The sequence below is a fragment of the Lagopus muta genome, chromosome 4 (genome assembly GCF_023343835.1).
Source record: "Lagopus muta isolate bLagMut1 chromosome 4, bLagMut1 primary, whole genome shotgun sequence".
Lineage (NCBI taxonomy): Eukaryota > Metazoa > Chordata > Aves > Galliformes > Phasianidae > Lagopus > Lagopus muta.
Genome location: NC_064436.1, coordinates 58,221,433 through 58,239,251, shown reverse-complemented (window position 1 = coordinate 58,239,251; position 17,819 = coordinate 58,221,433). Strand labels below are relative to the sequence as shown.

The window sequence follows — 17,819 nt, the reverse complement described above, 5'->3', positions numbered from 1 at the left end:
GCCCAATGAGACCAGCTGTTCCTCTGCATCCAGCTGCTCCCCACTCTGACTTGCATATTTTATATATTCCAGAAGGCATTTAAAATCTGCAGCATCACTGTTGAGTTTATTGTGCTATTGGCTTAAAAACAGTATAAACTGTTGTGTGGGAGTTAAGCAGAAAATTTACCATAGATGGGTTACTGTTGTAAGAAAAGAGAGCACTGCTTTCCTTTACTAATTAACTAAGATACATAAACACAATTTCATTTATTTTTGGTAAGCAAAATATCACTGCTTTTTATTTTTTATTTTTTTTCCCCACTCTGATATCTTTGTATGGCTTCTGTCTGTAACTAGCCTTGCCAGTGCAATTGCATAATGAAGGAATTAAGACTGAACATGCAGTCTTTCCAGTGTAACTGGGTGCTCAGGAAGAACCCTATGAATAAAAGTTATTAGAATGAGAAAACAGTAATGATACTTACAGCTCTGGGGGCAAGCGCTTGCAAATATTTCAGCTGGCTTGTACCTAGTAGCAAGTTCAATGCATTTTTTTTTACAGATATTAGTTTAATCTATCATTTTACAGTAGTTTTTATTACTTTATTGTTGTATTAGATAACATCTCTTCATATACTCCTGCAAGATCATTCACAGTGGAAGCCAAATTAGGATTTGGATGTTAGAGACTTTGATAAAGAGAAAGGAGAAGGGATATTTCTGCGAGTAGTGGTTTTAATGTAGAACCTCTAAATTGAAGGGTGCGAGTCTGAACTTCCTTAGAAGTCCGGTCAGCCATCCTGGATTAAGCAGAAGAAAGCATCTTACTTTTCTTTACACATTCAAAATCTGTGTGAATGACAAGGAGTAAGAAGCCTTTCTGCAGAAGCTGATTCTGAAAATACACACACACAAAGAAATGTGATTAGATTTAAGTACCAAGGTAAGGAATTTTCTATCTAAAATACTCTGTGCTGGTAAGTCTCACACACTACTCAATGAGTATAGTATTGCCAAACTGCGAGACTGAACGGATGCAAGCAAGATTTACAAAAGGATTTTTCAATTATTTGCCCCAAAACACTGTTGCTTTGCACACAGTAGATGTTATTTCACCCACAAAATCAGAAACGGTATTAAGGAACAGCAAAGGACATGCATTACCAACAGAACTTGTAGTGATGTTAATAATGAAGATATACACATACTTTTTTTTTTTTTCCCCCCCAAGAAGACTTCTTTCTCTTTCCATACTCACTAGAAGTGTTTGCAGAGTAATCATTATAGTTTAAACTTTGTCCTCTGTGAGTATAGTGTCTGCTTTCAAAGACTTGCAGTAATCCACGTTGTGAAGCAAAGGGCACAGCTTAGTCCTACACAACCCTGATTAACGACTTGATTGGCTTTTCTTCTTGTACACCGGGGTAGCGGTAGGCTTTGAATTGAACACTGAATTCTCATAAAACGTTGTTTTTATTTTACAATCGCAAGAGTAATCACAGACTTGGCTAGCAGCCCTGCAGAAATAGGCCTCTGTAGCTACACCCAAGTGGTTGTACTTTAAACCTGAAATGGTAGTGTATTACAGAAACAAATACCTGTATGGCATGACAGTGGAAAGATATTTTCAGGGATTTTTAAACCCAAATAAATATGGAATGACTTCAAAGCTCACTGTGTTCCTACAGTACCAACCAGAATGCATGTCAGCCTCTTTCTTTCATTCTCTTATCACTTTCTTCTGTTTGAATTTCTGTTGCTTACCACATTTTAAGAAAATACCACGATGCATGTGAAAATGTGAATGTAGCTCTTCTAAAACAGAATTCACACTCTGAAGCCAAATTTTAAGCATTGTAACCCTTGAATTTAGGCCACAATGGCAGGTAAATATTACCTTTATTATTTGTTAGGGTGCGAGTGGTTGTTCATTCCCATCGCTGCCATGCAGTAAGCTCCAGGGTGAGGTACTGCACAACTGTGTCATCCCTGCACAAGGCGTACACTACACTATGATATAGTGTCTGAGGACACCTTTGAACAGAAGGCCTTGGCTGTGAGTCCTGTGAGCTTGTGCTTCAGGATGGCCCCCTGAAGTGGTCACTTTGCCTCCTGATCCTACAGAGAATATGGCAGGAGGTATTATGTTACTACTACTAACAAAGCAATGGTGAGCTGATGGTTATTCTGCTTCTTGTTCTATAGAGGTATATCCGCAGAGACATAGGGAGTGAGAGGATGTGCCCTGCTTAGTTGCAGTCAAAATACTGGTATTAGGTAGCACTGTACATCTAAAAACATTCTCAGTACCAACAGGTGACAATACTGAGGGTATTGTTATATGCTTATGCCATATGCTGCACCACCATGTGTAACTTGAGGCATCCCTGCCTTCATACATTCATCTGGCTCTGTGACTGAAAAGGTGGCACCCACATGGCCACATACCCCAGCGGAATTTTTTCTTTCCCAGCAGAAAGTTATTGAAGGTAGAGAGTGAAACGGACTACAAGAAGACAGAAGTGAAGGTGGGACTGTATTGAGGAGAGAGCCCTTCTTGTGAGCCAAAATCTTTTAGGTCTAGATGGCTCCTACAGAGTTAGCAAGGAAATGGGATGATAATGAATAGCAAAATCTCTTCTGTTCCTCCTTACACAAAACTCTTGATGTTTCTGTTTTCCATGTTGGTACTTCAATTAAGCCTGTTATTTTTGGTATCTGCCTTATCAAGGATGCAACATTGTTGCCAGCAGAAACTATCCACTCTTCTTTGTATATCCTGAGTGGACCCAGCAATGGACCATGCAGGCCAACAATCCAGCAGCTAGCAACTGCTCTTCACTGGATCCACTGGGCTGCAACTGAACTCTTAAGCAACATTTAACTTGAGACTAAACTGAAGTTGAATCCTAATTTCATCTTTCAAACTAGAAAATTATGAACAAAGAGAAAAAGATGCAATTCAGAAAATATTTTATTGAGTACAATACCATTTCATAGTAGGCTTTCATCAAAGGTCTACTTTATGAAACAAACACCAACAACCTCTCTGAGGTTGAATACAGCTTGGGCAGGTGCACAAGTAGTGGGATATAGAGGGGAAGCATCTGCAAATTTTCATGCAAGCAGCATAATATGGGATACTTGCACCCAGAGGGTACCTTGTCACAGTGCCCAAGTTTGAACCATCTCACTGGGAAAAATTAACCTATCTACATTTATTTAAATTTTATGAAGGATTGAAACAATCAGTAACAAGTTTAAATGTACAGGGTATTGCCACTGAATGTTCAAAGGGTATGTTTTAGATCATAACATGAAAATTAGCTCATAATGAAAGCACTATAGAAGCCTTCTGTGGAAACAGGATTAACTCTAATGCCAGAAATTGATGTCTAATGGAACATCAGAACTAACATAGATAGGAAAAGCTGTAACTTTTACCAATGTACTAGCATCTAACTTCCATTTTTAGCAGATGGAAGACAATAAAAGTTCCTGGAATTTGAGTTAATTCCATCGTACCCGAGGCTGGATCCAAAGTTTGGCTTTACATTTACTGGAAAGAGATTAATTGAATAGTAGCCCGTGGGCCCGTCTAAGTTACATGAAGCAGCTGTTCAACTCATTGAGAAGTGTTCAATACAGTAAAAATGTGTTAATATTTATAAGAATGAAGTTGCTGCTTACTGGAATGTAGACCAGCTAATTTTTCTATGTAACCATTGGTTTTCAGTAGTGGGAAAGGATGTGTCATAAAATTTAGGAACAGCAGTTAGCAGCCTTTAAAATGTCCCCATATTGCTTATATTCTTCTCTCAAACCTCTCTCTTTCATAATGAAGGATATATACATGCCGAGACTGTAGAAAGGTTTTAGATTAATCAATTTCTGCACTTAACTTTGATTTCATGAGCTGCTCCCCACAGAATCTTTAAAAGTTTGCCGTGAAACTAGTAGGGTTCTGCCAAAGTATTTGAGAAGCAGTTACTACAGCATTAAGTAGGAAGGTAAATACAGCTGTTAACGTGCTTTATGACACAGTTTTCCACTGTCCTTTAGGTGTGCATGTCCCAACACGTATAAATACCACATTATCAAGAAAAAATTCCATAAAGCAGGATAGAACAATTTTCAAACTACAAGAATATTTGCAGATAAAAAGAAATTATTAGACCACAATTTAGAGCAATAAAAGTAGAAATGGAAAGTTTAGCATATTCATTAGCAACTAGAGGATAAAGTTCAGAAAGACTGAAGTATTCAAATAATTCTGAAGGGTTTTGTTGAAATGAATTTCTTATTTATTAAAAAGACAACACATTCTCAAGAGAGCATCTTCTGCAGTGAAATAATTTACTTTCTTCATATAGACACGTCATACACAATGTTAACAACCATGAAAAACAATACAAAATGCTTTCAAATTTAACAAGTAGAAAAATATAACTAGTATATATGGCAATTGTGAATCTAATACTGTACAGAAGTATTTATGAATTTTTACAAATAAATTATAGCTTAAATGCCCTTTTAAAATTTACACCAGAACATAGGTTCTCACGTTTACCACTAACTTGCCACAAATGAGTGCCAGTCAAATGTTCTGCCAACAAGCTCAAAAAATTTCTTGTTAGGCTCATAGAAATACTCATGCAGTTTCTCAAGTAACCGAGTATCTACTTGTGGGTGAGCTCGTCCTTTTGACTCATGTAAACAACGCTCCCTACCACTGTCCCTTAGGCAGTAAAAGCCTTTAGTTTTATTGAAATAAAAGTTCGAAGCATTTATCTGTGGTGATAATTTCAAAAATCTCTCTACCTTCTCTATTTCTGGAAAGGGATCTTTGATTAGTTTATCCCCATCTACAATGTGGATATGATCAAGGGGAAAATACTTCAACCAGTTCTGCATGTGAACGTAGTATAAGCTTCTGTTTATTGCCTTGTAGTCCACGTTGAGTTCACCATCTTTAATCAGGAATTGTTCAATGGAGGGATACGGCTTGTGCTTCTGCATGTGGTTATAGAACACTTGGGTGTAATCTGACAGTACTCTCTCGCTTGGGTCTCTTAAAATAAGAAGTAGTCTCATAGATTGGTTCATGTTATAAACTCTTTCAGGCACTTCAGGTGATGTGAAATATGCAGGAGTTTTTTCCACGGTGATCTGATGGGGATGAGAGAATGGCATTTGATTAATATACCATTGCAATCCATTTCTATAGTGATCTTCCCAGTCAAAGAAGTGGACTTCACTTTCTGCTGCAGCAATATCAGGATGAAGACTCAGCATCTCCAACAAAGCTCTTGTTCCACCTTTCCTCACTCCAATAATGATAGTCTGTGGCAGCTGCCGGCATGATCCATTAGAATGAATGTTTTCCTTGAAGTCATTTTTCTGAGATGTTTTCTTTAAAAGCTCTCTCTGAGCAGACTGAGCAGAAGTCTCAGCCTTTGAATTTATAGCTGGTCTGGAAGGCACTATCTGAGGTTGAACAATGAGCAGCACAGCTCCCAGCAGAAAAGCTGCCATGACAGAACTTCTTTAGTCTGGTTTCACTCAAGCAGGTAATGGGGCATGGAGTGATTTCTACCAAGAACAGCCTTTAAAAGTTGTTTTTGTTTTGCTGAGTGGATGCGTATTTCTCAGACAGAAACTTTTCTGAGAGAGAGAAAGAAAAAAGAAAATAAGACAGGCACATTATTTTATACTCAGCTATATTAGTACTAAAGCCACACTACAAGTATCTTTTGATTTTCAAAACTGAACCAACTTCTTTAGATTTCTGAACTCTACCTCATAAATCACTGGAGAGAATTAAATTCTTTAAAGACAGCCACATACAATAACGCCATGACAAAATGACTGCGAGTCACCAGGAGACATGAATATTCTCAATCTCTTTCTAAGATTCAAGATTTAGAGTTTTATTATTTTTAAATTTGATTTCAGTGGAGTTGAAGGGTGCTTTTTTTGTTTTTAAATGTGCAATAGGTCTACTTTAGAAAAAAAACAAAGGGCTTGAACAAGGAAGCTTCCTCAAAGAAGGTCACGTAGTCTCCTAAGGGAACTAGATCATCTATAAGGTTCCTTCTAATCCAAGCCATTCTATGAATTTATGTTATGACAGGAACCTGAAAGTAAAGCCTCCAGGGCAAAAGGCTCATGTGATATGAAGAGAAATGCAAGAAAGCCACATTCTTACAGAAATAAGTTAGGAAGGGCTCTAAGTGAAACTGTAGACTATAGCAAGGCTGCACTAATGAAATACTAAAAGCGGTGGTCCCAGTCAAAATATTCATGGACAAAATAGGCAATGAATATTGCTGAAGGTAATTTCCAGAGTCAGGCAGCCAGTCTGATGTAAACAACTAACTTTATCCTTTATTTATTTATTAAAGTAAAGAGATCTTTAAGGTAAAAGTCAGGATTTTAAACACAGTGCTTGAAATGAAATTAAAATGGCTTCACACATAACAGATCTGTTGGATGGTCACATTGTGAGCTGGCTGCGTATAACAGCTCTCTAGATTTGGAAGCTTTTGTAAGTCCTATAAGCTCAGTGGAGGGCTGGTGCTATTGTATTGTAAGTGTTGTGGTATTGTCTAACTCCATTTTGAAGTGGAAGCCATGATGGCAGAGCATCTGACTCTCTGCCTTATTGTGCTACTGTAATTATGAATTTAAGCTCAGAACAATGCGTACTGTACTAACTAATGAGGGCTGAAATAAATTACGTATGAACAACCTGAGGAACAGCAAGGGCTAGGTTTTGGAAATTCTCCAGAGAATCTGAAAAGAAGCTAATGACTTTTCCACAATAAGCTAAGTCCCAGTGTGACAGGGACTAATGACGTGTTTCCAAGTCATCTAGAAAGTTGTTTGATAGCTTTGCATTTACAGAGGTCATGACTCCATCCTGAATGAAGCAGGCTGGCTTCCTTATGCTTGCTACTGATTATTACTTTCCTGCTTTCCCTTTTCTAATCACTTGTGAAGAGCTACAAGGCAGTCATATTGTTAGGTAGCAGAAATCAAAGCTGGGAGGAGAGGGAAGCAGTGTGCCTCAATGAATCTGTAGTCAAAGGAACTGTGCTTCTCTGGGTGCCTATGGGCTGTGAGCTCATGGCCACGTCCTGTCTTGGACACAAAGTTGTGCCCTAGGCTGTTCTATGATGTCTGATCATGAAAAAAGTTGGCAGAGAAATTTGTTGTTCTTCCATTTTTTGTCTCTGTTATGATTTTTATGTGGTTGAGAGAACTCCATTTCAGCTGTCAATTTACGGCTCTTTCCCTGTCCTCACTGTTCTCAACTAAATCTACTTCAGTTTCAAAAAGAAATAATCCTAGTTATTAGCACCTCACTAAAGTTGTCATGCAGGGAGGGGGTGGGGGGGTGGTGGTTGTAGACTGGACAGCAAATAATTCAGTATTGGTAAATACATGGCTGATGTCCTCACTAAATATTCTGCCCTTATATTTAATAGTAGTCTGAGCAAATGGCCTAATTAGATCAGTGCCCGATGGGCAGCTGAGAACATAAGAGCAACAAAACATCAACTCTTCTTGAATTTTAAGGTCACAGATTAAAGGAATAGCCACTTACTGTAGAGTATATTTTAAGAGTTACAAGTTCTATAAATAGTAAGCCTGAGTCGTTGTCCTAACACCTTACTGGAAAGGCATAATAGGATTCCAGAGAACAGGTTGAATTAATGTTGAAAGGAGTTAAAACCTAATGGTAGGAACCCTTATTTCTATAGCAGTCAATTTGAAATATGTTCTGCTTTCAGCTGAGTTATATGATGAGCACTATTTCTCTGGAAAGAGAAGTAGTTAACTTAAGGTTAACTACTGATCTCAAATATTAATAAGAAAACACTAAGTGTTTTAGTGATCACAAAGTGATCTTAGCAATGTTATTTTATTTGGGATTATTGTTTTTAAATGCATTGGGATTGTTTTTAAATTCATAGTTCGCATAGTACTCCACCACCAATTCCATGTTATTCAAGCCCTTCTATGGCTGAGCATAGCATAGGAAGTAAGGTCTGGTTAAAAGTGCCTCTTAACCGTAAATCTACTTTTGTTTCAGCTGGCATTGCTCTTCACTTGTGAGATATTACAGGTATGGTATCGAGGGACACATCACAAGTATTCCCTTGAGCCTCAGTCTTCCTGTTCTTACCTGAAATACCTAGGGGGAGGGGTGGACATTATTTTTTTAAATAAACAAAACAATGCTTTCAGTTGCAACGTGATACTCAGAAGAACATAGAGTGTCCTATAATTCAGCCATATAGAGTTTGATTTCTTTTTTCCTCCACAATTGTTTGTTTAGGTGCAGATCAGGAATGCATCAAATGTTCCACGGTGTGAAAGCAGTGAATGCTATGAATTCTGTTCCACTCCTGGAATACTCCCACAGAATCCATAGCATTTACTGTCCTTATGCACATCCAATGAACCATGTCAGTAATTACGCCATTTCAAATATATAAGCTATTGTTGTTTCACTTGCAAGCAATAAAGCATTGTCTGCTTTCTCCTTCTGGATTCCTTTGTTCCTTTCAAACACTACGGGTTTGAGATCTGAACCAGTTATTGCGTTGTGTTAGACTAATGCAACACAATGGACATGAGTGTTTCTCTAAATTCAGCACAAAACATATGTTGTGTGGGCTAAGCAGTGTCCAGGAATAAAACTGCATGTAAATTGGTTGTCATTCAGCCTTCTTCTCTCTGCCCTCTTCAATGCTTTGAACAGATCTGCAATTTGGTGGCTAGAATTACTGCAGTTTATATAAAATGATGCAAACGTGTATTCCATAGCTTTATAATTTGTGGGTCTGAAAAACTGTTTCAACAATAATAAGCATGCACTGAAGATTTTATAGCAGCCACTCTGCCAAATTACTTTTCTGCTTTAAGAATTCTCTTCACTGCCTCCACAAGTCATGCAGAGCATACATGACTGCACTCGGTGACTTTGTAGTTCAGATTAATACAAAAATTTAACTGACAGTCATTACCATTGCATTTGCTACAAGTAAACGAGCAAGTTGGTAAAAGAAACAGTTTATGTTAAATGACGCTTTGAAGATTATACCAAGACTATTCAAGAAGTCTAATTGCTTTTTCTTAAGCTTTTCTTCAGCTTTCTGCAACTGATTAGTAAAATGTACCGTACTATTTATTCAACAAGATTTGGTGTGGACAGTGCCAATCAGATCAGCTTTCATGATTAAAACCTCTCCCAAAAGTAATAGCAATTTGGAAATAAATTGAACCTTTCGTCACTAAACAAAATGAAGGGTGCAGCTGTCATATTTCAATGACTTTTAAGCATATTACAGTACTCTTTGAAATTTATGTAGCTATTTTATGACTTCTGATTATCTCTTAACACATTAGCATGGTATTTTAATGCCTCAGTATGTTTATCTTCTCTCAATAAGATGGCATAAACTACCTAAATTATATATAACATTTAGTTTTATTAGCTTTAACAAAATAAGATTGATAACTTCATTTTGCCTGAGGGTGGTGTGGGGTGCATTCAGAGCTGAACTTTACAAAGAACATCAAGTTGGCTGCCGGAGCGGGTGGGAAGGAACATAAGTAGGGCAGCCCATCTGTAGGGCAGCCCTAAGTGGGAGATACAGGCTGCTGGCAACCTGACAGCAGATACTTCACAAAACAAACAAACAATCAACACACCAAGAGGTATAGCAGAGCTAATGGACACAACTGCTTCCAGGACAGTGACTGTGAGAAAGATGACTGCATGAACTGTTCCATGCACATGGAGATGTCTTCAACTTCATTATACAAAAACTGCAGTTTTATGTTTTCCCCAGGTGTTGAGAAAAACCACGTTAAAGTTTCAGGCATCTTCACTTGCTCTTTGCAGAGCTGAAGCCCTTCACTGGAGGAATCTTTACATACATCTGCAAAAACCCAGGCTGGTCCAATTGAGAACTACAGATCAGTCGCTGAGATTTGTCTCTAGAAGGAGATCAGAACTGAGAATCAGAGGGGGACATTCTGCTCTTCAAGGTATTCTCAGCATTGCAGATGGGATAGAACCCCAGGACAGCTCGTGGGTTGCCATTTCCCTTTGCCCTAGAACTACAAGTTTGGGCACTCAAATCAGATTGATGTCACTGGTTAAAACTAGCTGTGCTCACAGATCTGCTACATGGACTTCTTCTGTTGGGAGAAAAATCCATAGTTGAGGTAACTCTACAAATACCTTTCTGTACTGATGAAAAACCAGTAATCTGAACATTTGTATTCAGAGATGCATTTTAAGAAAACTGAACTAGATCAATTCCAGCATACTTGAAACTCATCAGGTCATTGAAATGAACAGTGTATATTCAACCCCTCTAAGAGGATGGTGTCTGTCCTAAGATACATTCCTTAGCTGTTTATATGAGCTCTTTCAAGTGGCATTTTGTATCCCATTAGCACCAAACATGCAGCTATCACTTACAGATCAGTCAAGAGCTTTTCCTGAACAGAAAAGGAGCAAATATATATAATTTTTTTTCCATCTGATCTAGTTTATAAAGCATCTTATTTTCTTCAAAATATACCCTGTAAATATATATTTTGCTGTTTTTAACTGTTAAATGGCCTCCCAATGTCCTCTTTGTGAAGAGGTGCTTCCCACACTTACCCCACATCCTGTTTTTAAATTACATTTTTAAAAAGTTTCAAGCAACATGTGCCAATGAAATGCATAAACTCTAGTTTCCACTAATTAACTGCAGGCAATTGCCTACTTTAGTGAGTGTTACAGAAACAACTGTATTACATTAACCAGAACTACATACAACCAAAGCCATAGATCTCTAGGGGCATAAACTATTGATCTCCTTGTTACATATTAAAAATAGCTATCTGTGTTTTAAGAGGGGAGGTGAAAAGGTAAGAAACTGTATTAATCATATTACAGTGCCCCAGTGATACTGCCCATCTATTCCTTAGACTATATTCCATGAGTTATATTAAAATATACTGTACAATGAGTAGAGATTAAACCACGGGTTTCACTTTTATAGTCAGCATGTTAAGAAATCTAATCATCATTTCAGTGCAGTTAGGGAGACATATTACCTATATGCGCCAAGACTCTGAAAGTATTTCTTAAAAAGTCCCTAAATTTTGGTTAGGGGAACTTAGCAAGCTGAGCAAGGTTGACTTGATAGGAAGTATTTTTGGCTGAGATCTGCTCCATGTCTGAACCTGCTGTGATAAATACAGTTTATACAAATTAGCTAGGTCACCAGTTTGTCCCTTTTAAAGAAGGAGTTCAGCTCCAGTGCGAGCAATAAAGTAGAAAATTTATAATAGACTGTGGTTATATATAACACTGTACTCTTTTTCTTAAGGTCAGAAGGGACCATTGCAATGTTTTATGCCAGGAGATCATAAAAATTTTTTAGAAGAGAGAATACCCTACATTCCAAAGAACCTCATGCAGGTAAAAGGAAAATAGGACATTACAGCAGAATAAAAATAAACCTGAAAAAGATCGGAATGCACAGAATTTTTTGTACTGAATACTAATATGGAATCTCCTTACCATCTTCTAGCAATTGCTTAGCACCTTGCAGGACTTTTTCCCATAAAGAGAGGGAAACATGCTGTATCACTGCCTTCCCTGTACCCCCAGAAGCCCAAACATTCCATTCAAAATGCAGAAGTTGCCTCAGTTCCCCTCAAAAACGGGTCATGACCTAATGAAGAGGCAGAAATGCATTGCACAGAGTTGCTTTTTAATTCACCAAACCTTTCCCTAGGAAAACAATCTGTGTGAAAGGCAGCTGTCTGTCCTGCCCCCCTTCTGTACAAAGGCTCACCTTAACAGAACGTACTGAAAGAGGAATACACAGTGCATGAGGCAATACACAGTACACGAGGCAATCCCATTTCCACTACCCCTGCTAAGCAACACTTTCCTACCACTCTACCAACGCGGGCCCTGTTTCAAAAAGCAATATACTGAAAGTGACAATAGAAATAAAAGAAAAAAAGGAAAAAAAAAAAAAAAAAGGAAAAAAAAAAAAGGTAAGTAACCCTTTAAGTAATCTTCCAGGTTATACTCAAAGCTGATTTCTGTCAGCCTCCTTCCTGGTACTCAACTTCAGAATAATACTGGAGCAGAGCAGTGGTGAGGTCGTCCCTGTATTAGACTTAACTAACCCAATCCTTTTACCAAGCAGAGTACTGCATGGTGACCTGGAGGGAACCTTCCTGCTCAGGAGTGGGAAGCGAGGTGACCCAGCTGAAGCTTCCATCCCAGGCTGCCCAGGGATATTTACAGCTTTCTCGCTCTCTAATTATTAAAACTTCTCAGGGAAATGCATCCATCTGGGGCTGCAGTAGCTTCTTGGCTCTGGGTGGCATTTCTGGGGGTGGGAAGGGAGAAATCCTAGGCTGGTCAATAGGCTAAAAACATTTCTGGCTTCCTCTTTCATGCGCATATTCTTATGGATTAGAAAACTGTTTTTTATGCACTCTGATTTTGTGTGATGTCCGTGCATTTTTACGGTTAATTCAGAATAACCAAGGTAACGTCCTTGCAAGGAGGGGGTATGGATGAGAACCTGGCAATTCTGGGGTTGGAATTCACTCTGTTAAATCAGTGCCTCACTGCAGCAGCTGGCTTGGCTTCAGCTGTATAATCTTGGTACTGACCTACTGCAGGCACTCATTTGACAGTGTACTATCAAAAAACCTGCATTTTCCAAAAAGGGAAAGGGGAAAAAAAAAAAAAGAAAAAGGTGGGTGCTGAAAGGCTGGATGAGTGAGAGTGCTACAGCAGATGCTAGTAGCTGCACTTTTACTGAAAGGTGCTCATTTCTGAGCAGGGTGGGAAATGCACTTGTTCAGGAGCGCAAGAAATGCTGGCAGATATATATCTGCGTATGCAGATATGAATAAATAAAATATAGTAATATTTTATCATTTGCATATGGAGTTTGAAAGCCAGACAATTTATGGGCATATACTGAAGAGAACCTGTTCTGCTAAGCATGCCTCTCGCCACACACTGCAGAGGCTCGCCGTAAGAGCAGGCAGTGAAGGGGTCTCCGATGCCAGAAGGATGTCCCTGCAGGTGCCCCATCCCCACCGCGCTCAAGACTGGTATTCAGGAGACTTCCCAGATATTTTTGCTCTCTCAAAGAGGTCCAGTCTTGGAACAGCAAAAGCCCTCACGTGCACAGAGAGGACAGCCCTCTACATTACCTCCCAGCCAACAAAGCTGGTGGAATTGCTTGTATCTAGCTTTTCCCTTATCAAGGACTGAAAGACAAGAGCAGACCAAGACTGCCACCGCAGCCTCCCAGCATCCTTTCATCCCCCCAAATTTGAACCTCTCTCATCTTCAGCCCTGGAACACGCTAAGACCGGCAGTACACCATGCCTGTGCTGTTCTATTCCGGGCAGCTCACCTATGACAGGCAAAGCAGAAGTGAACTCGAGTGAAGGTTTTGCCCCGAGCCCACCCCGCCCTCCTGCTGGGCGCGCTGCACCTGCCCGATTCCAGCGCCTGCCGTAGGAACGGAGCAGAGATGCTGAGCGGAGCAAGGCAAGCTGCCCTGCCGCCAGGTAGAAGCCCTGCGCTCCACCACGCCGCTCCCACGCCCGGCACTCCGCCTGCCGTGCCTCTGTCGCTCGGACACATCACCTACCGGGTGCAAAGAAAACAGACTGCCCAGGGAACAGATCGAGACAGACCTGCTGACCGCATACCCCATTTTCTCCCCACTCTTTCTCCCCTCGTTCCACGACAGCGATGCCTCCCGGAGGCTGTCTCAGCGAGCGGGGTTTCGCGCTCGCCCGTACCCCAAACCTTCCGCGGGACCCCCGCTCATCACTCACCGCCGGGGCGCGGAGCCGTGGGGCAGCATCCGCCGCGCTGTGCCATGGGCGCCCGCGGGTACCGCAGCCGTGGGAAGAGCTCCCGGCGATAGAAGCAGCGGCGGCGGACCGAGCGCCCGCTGCCGCCCGCCTCGCCCGCCTGGAAGCGGCGCCCGGCGCTCGCCGCCAGCGCGTTTGTACGGCCCCCGCCCCGCCCTGCCGGCGCGTCATCGCCCCGCCACCCGTCCCCGGCCCGCCCGGCCGCTCTCCCCCGCCCCGTCCCGAGGGCGGGCACACGGGGCCGTCCGGGCTGGGCGCCGCCGCTCCCCCTTGGGCCGGGGCGGCGCCGGGCGTCTTAGGGGCGGGGGCAGCGGGCGGCTGCGAGCGGAGAGCGCGGTGTGTGTGTGAGAGTCTGCGCGCCGCCCCGCGCCTATATGTAGAGAAAAGACATTATACATATATATATAAAATAATTAATGCAACTAATAATGCTGGCCTGTAGGAATAATTTGCTAACTACAGAAAGCAGACCCCCCCTTATCCTTCTTTCGCCGGTGATTGCTTCCTTCCTGTACCTATAAAAATAACACCGGTACGAGGTTTCCTGAGTGAGACCTACCTCCTCCACTGATGGCACTTTTTGTGTTTTCTGAACTTTACAAAGTGGCTTTGATTTCTTCTTTCCCTGCAGAGGGTTCTTTGTTCTGCCAGGAGAACTTAAAGTGAAATGGTTGTACGGAATGAAAGAACTGGAAGCCACAGTGGGAAAAAGGCTTTCCAGGAATTTATTTCAGGCACAGGGTTAATCTATTAAAATAGATCTATATTTGCCAAAAACTGATCTATATTATTTTTTTTTCAAGAGACAATGCATTAGAAATATCAATAACATACTGCATCTATATTTATTCAGCAGCCAAAGTCTCTTGAAAGAGAACTCATTCCTAGGCTGACTGGTCAGTTCAGCCCCGCTCCCATCCAAAGGATGTCATGCAGCCCTTGGCACAGCAGTCCCTTGTGCAGTTCCATCTCCTGTGAACAGGTGTGGGCTGCTGCTAAGGAATGTGGACTAGCACTGCGTATGCACAGCTCCCAGCACAGTTTGCCCAGGGAGATAACTTGCATAATAGTAGGCAAGCACTCTCCTAGCTGTGGTTGTCTGGCAGCCCACAATCTCCCTGCAGCTGAGGGTCAGTATAAAATTTCCTCATTTATAATTTTTTTTTTCCTGTTACAAACTCTTCTGTTCTGTAGTTTTACTCCATAGTTTTGCTTGTAAAGAACAGCTGCTTGTGCATCAGCATGGCTGGAAACCTTCTCTCCAATGGCAGTGTTATTGATTTAGGGTTTGGTTAAAGTTCTGTCTGTGCTGGCAGAGCTGTTTGCACAAGCACAAGCACTGCAGGGCTGGGTTACCACTGTGTACCAGGCAGCGTTTTTTATCCTCCCACCAGAAGTGCTTCCCATGGTGGCTGTGCGGGAACTGCAGGCTGGTGTGAGCCAGATGCAAGCAGTATAGAGTGGTGTCTTTAAATATGGCATGGATGAGAGAGGCTTCCATCACCCTTGGTGCGGGATGCTGTCACACTGACTGCGACACACTCATGTTTGCTCACTCCTTGAGTTCCAGCAGTGGGAATGTCAGCTCACGCGTGCCTTCTGCACCAACAAACAGCTCAGTGCACTGCTGCTATGTCAGACTTCTCATGCTGTGTGTTTTGTTAAATCCTTTTCCTTCAGTACTAGCGTGCAGTGGCATTATAACAGAACCAATCAATTATGGGACTCTGCTTGCTGACTTCTGTTGAGGGATGCAGAACGAGGATGTGATGTTTATTTAAGTGTCACCAGCAATTTCAAGTGGATTAAAGGATGTAGGTGTGTGGGGGAGTTATGTTGTTTACAACTGATTGTCTGCCTCAAGCCCTGAGAAGGCAAACTTTGGTGTGGCCAAATTAATTAGTAAAATAAATATGTAAGTGAAAATCTGAGGAATAAACATCACTCCATTTGGTTTAGGAAGTGGTATCTCTAAATAGAATTCTGTCAAAGGTTTGCAAGAGGCAAGTTCAAGTTCTCTAAGAAAAGCAGGATAGTACAACTGAATTTCTTTAATTTGATGTTTTTGCATAGCCTATGTTTTCTGTATTTAAGCTTACTAAATCGATGCAGTGATTTTTTTAAATAATAGACATCTGAAAATACTGTACTTTTAATCTGTAAAATATTTTGTTATTAAAAAACAAAACATAACAGTAACACTGTGTTTTTATTTGTATTTAGTAACTTTGGTGAACTGTTTGCTGCACGAGGAATTGGTTGTGAGATCATACCTGGAGATGTCAATGGCTCGATGTCCATATGGAGATCATGACAACTGGTGTCCCCCAGGGGTCAGTACTGGGGCCAGTGCTCTTTACTGTTGCAATGGAAATTAGCCTTGCTGATTAACTGTACAGTTTATGGCCCAATAGTTTGTTCTGGCTTTCTTGCAGACAGGTAAAAATCCAAATGCTTAAATATTGATCAACTGCTAAAAATTCAGGGATATGGGATCAATATTTCTTCCATGTGGTCTTTAGATCAGATACAATAATACCCATTCCATGCTTATTTCAAATCTTCATATAAAAGAATCAAAGGATGAACAAATAACCCAACAAATTTCTTTAAGTAGTTTGTTCCAATTGTGAACCATCAAAATAACAACAGAAAGTATCTGCACCTCTTAAAACGAAGGTATTAATACAGATATTAACCTGTAGCTCCAAGCCACTGCTTTAACATTATCAATCACTTTTCCTGGTAGATTAAAGATATGTTACTCCAAAATATACTTTCTTATATTAAAAACTTTCAAATTGGAACTCTCAAACTTTCACACTGGAAACATTTTCACAAGGCTTTTATAAGGAGCCCCAGTTGACAATGAGGTTTAAAGACCTATCAGTTTCTCCGATCTTAATTCTGGTGCCATTGACATGTACTCCTTATTTTCTAAATTCTAATTTTCTGATTACTTATGAAAGTCTAGATCGTTCTGACTGCGTATTTCTCTTTATAAAGGGGATTTGTAATTTCCTCAAAGCAGATTTGACATGATGGTGGCAGCTTCCCTTCAACTGTGGGAAGACTGGTAGAAGTCATACAGTAACTACTCATGTTCTGTGTTTTTATTCCATTGATTGAGAACTGACTAATCTAGAAAAAAAGGAAATGAGAATTCCTGAAGTCAAAGGAATGAGAAAGGAAATTGAGAATAATCTGTGCAGTGTTGCCAATATTCATTAACACTTCCCTCGTTCTCTGAAAAGGAGGATGTGAAAATGGGATGTTGGATGCCATCAGAATTCCAGCATATCCTGGATGACTGACATGTCCCGCGCATTCTAAAGAAAGAGATGTTCTACCCATACAATAGATGAAATGCGAGCTGCTTGGAGGAATCAATTCTGCATGTGTTGATGACAAGTCATTAGGACTAGGGTCAGAAAATCTGGGGACAGAGTTGAAGACAAGGCCAGTGCTGGCGACAGGAAGGCACCGGGCTTCCCTTAGCAGATGCTGGTGGCTCTGCGGCAGCAAAGGAGGAGGCAGTGACTCACAGGAAGCAGTGCAGCTTCCAGTAGTGGCCTCAGCATGGAGGGGCTGAGGTGTGCTGTGTATCTGGCTCTGCAGGTCTGGTACTGGCTGAGGCTGTTTCAAGCACAGTCTGGAAAGCCATGGATTCATGCATCAAGGGGTGAACTCCTTCTCAACCACATTTGCAAATTTTCTTTCAAGCCCTGTGCCACCACTCCACTGTTACTCACCATGTTTTGGAAATGCAGAGGTAGAAAAAGCTGAAAAAGCAAAGACATGAAGATTACTTAATTGAGACAACACTTAAAGCTTTCTCAGTATGGTCTACATCGGCTGGCTGTTACATAACAAAGTCTACATTTGTCAGGTTGAAGGAA

At 40.8% G+C, this 17,819-nt stretch overlaps 1 protein-coding gene across 1 annotated transcript; it reads right to left on the bottom strand.

The window, feature by feature from the left end:
- Positions 1-2,931: 2,931 nt before the first annotated feature.
- HS3ST1 (heparan sulfate-glucosamine 3-sulfotransferase 1) lies at positions 2,932-14,040 on the bottom strand. Its single transcript, XM_048942153.1, has 2 exons — positions 13,882-14,040; positions 2,932-5,646 (listed from the first exon to the last, which is right to left on the bottom strand). Exon 2 carries the CDS (start codon positions 5,515-5,517, stop codon positions 4,555-4,557), a length of 963 nt encoding a protein of 320 aa, XP_048798110.1. The 5' UTR covers positions 5,518-5,646; positions 13,882-14,040; the 3' UTR covers positions 2,932-4,554.
- Positions 14,041-17,819: the final 3,779 nt, after the last annotated feature.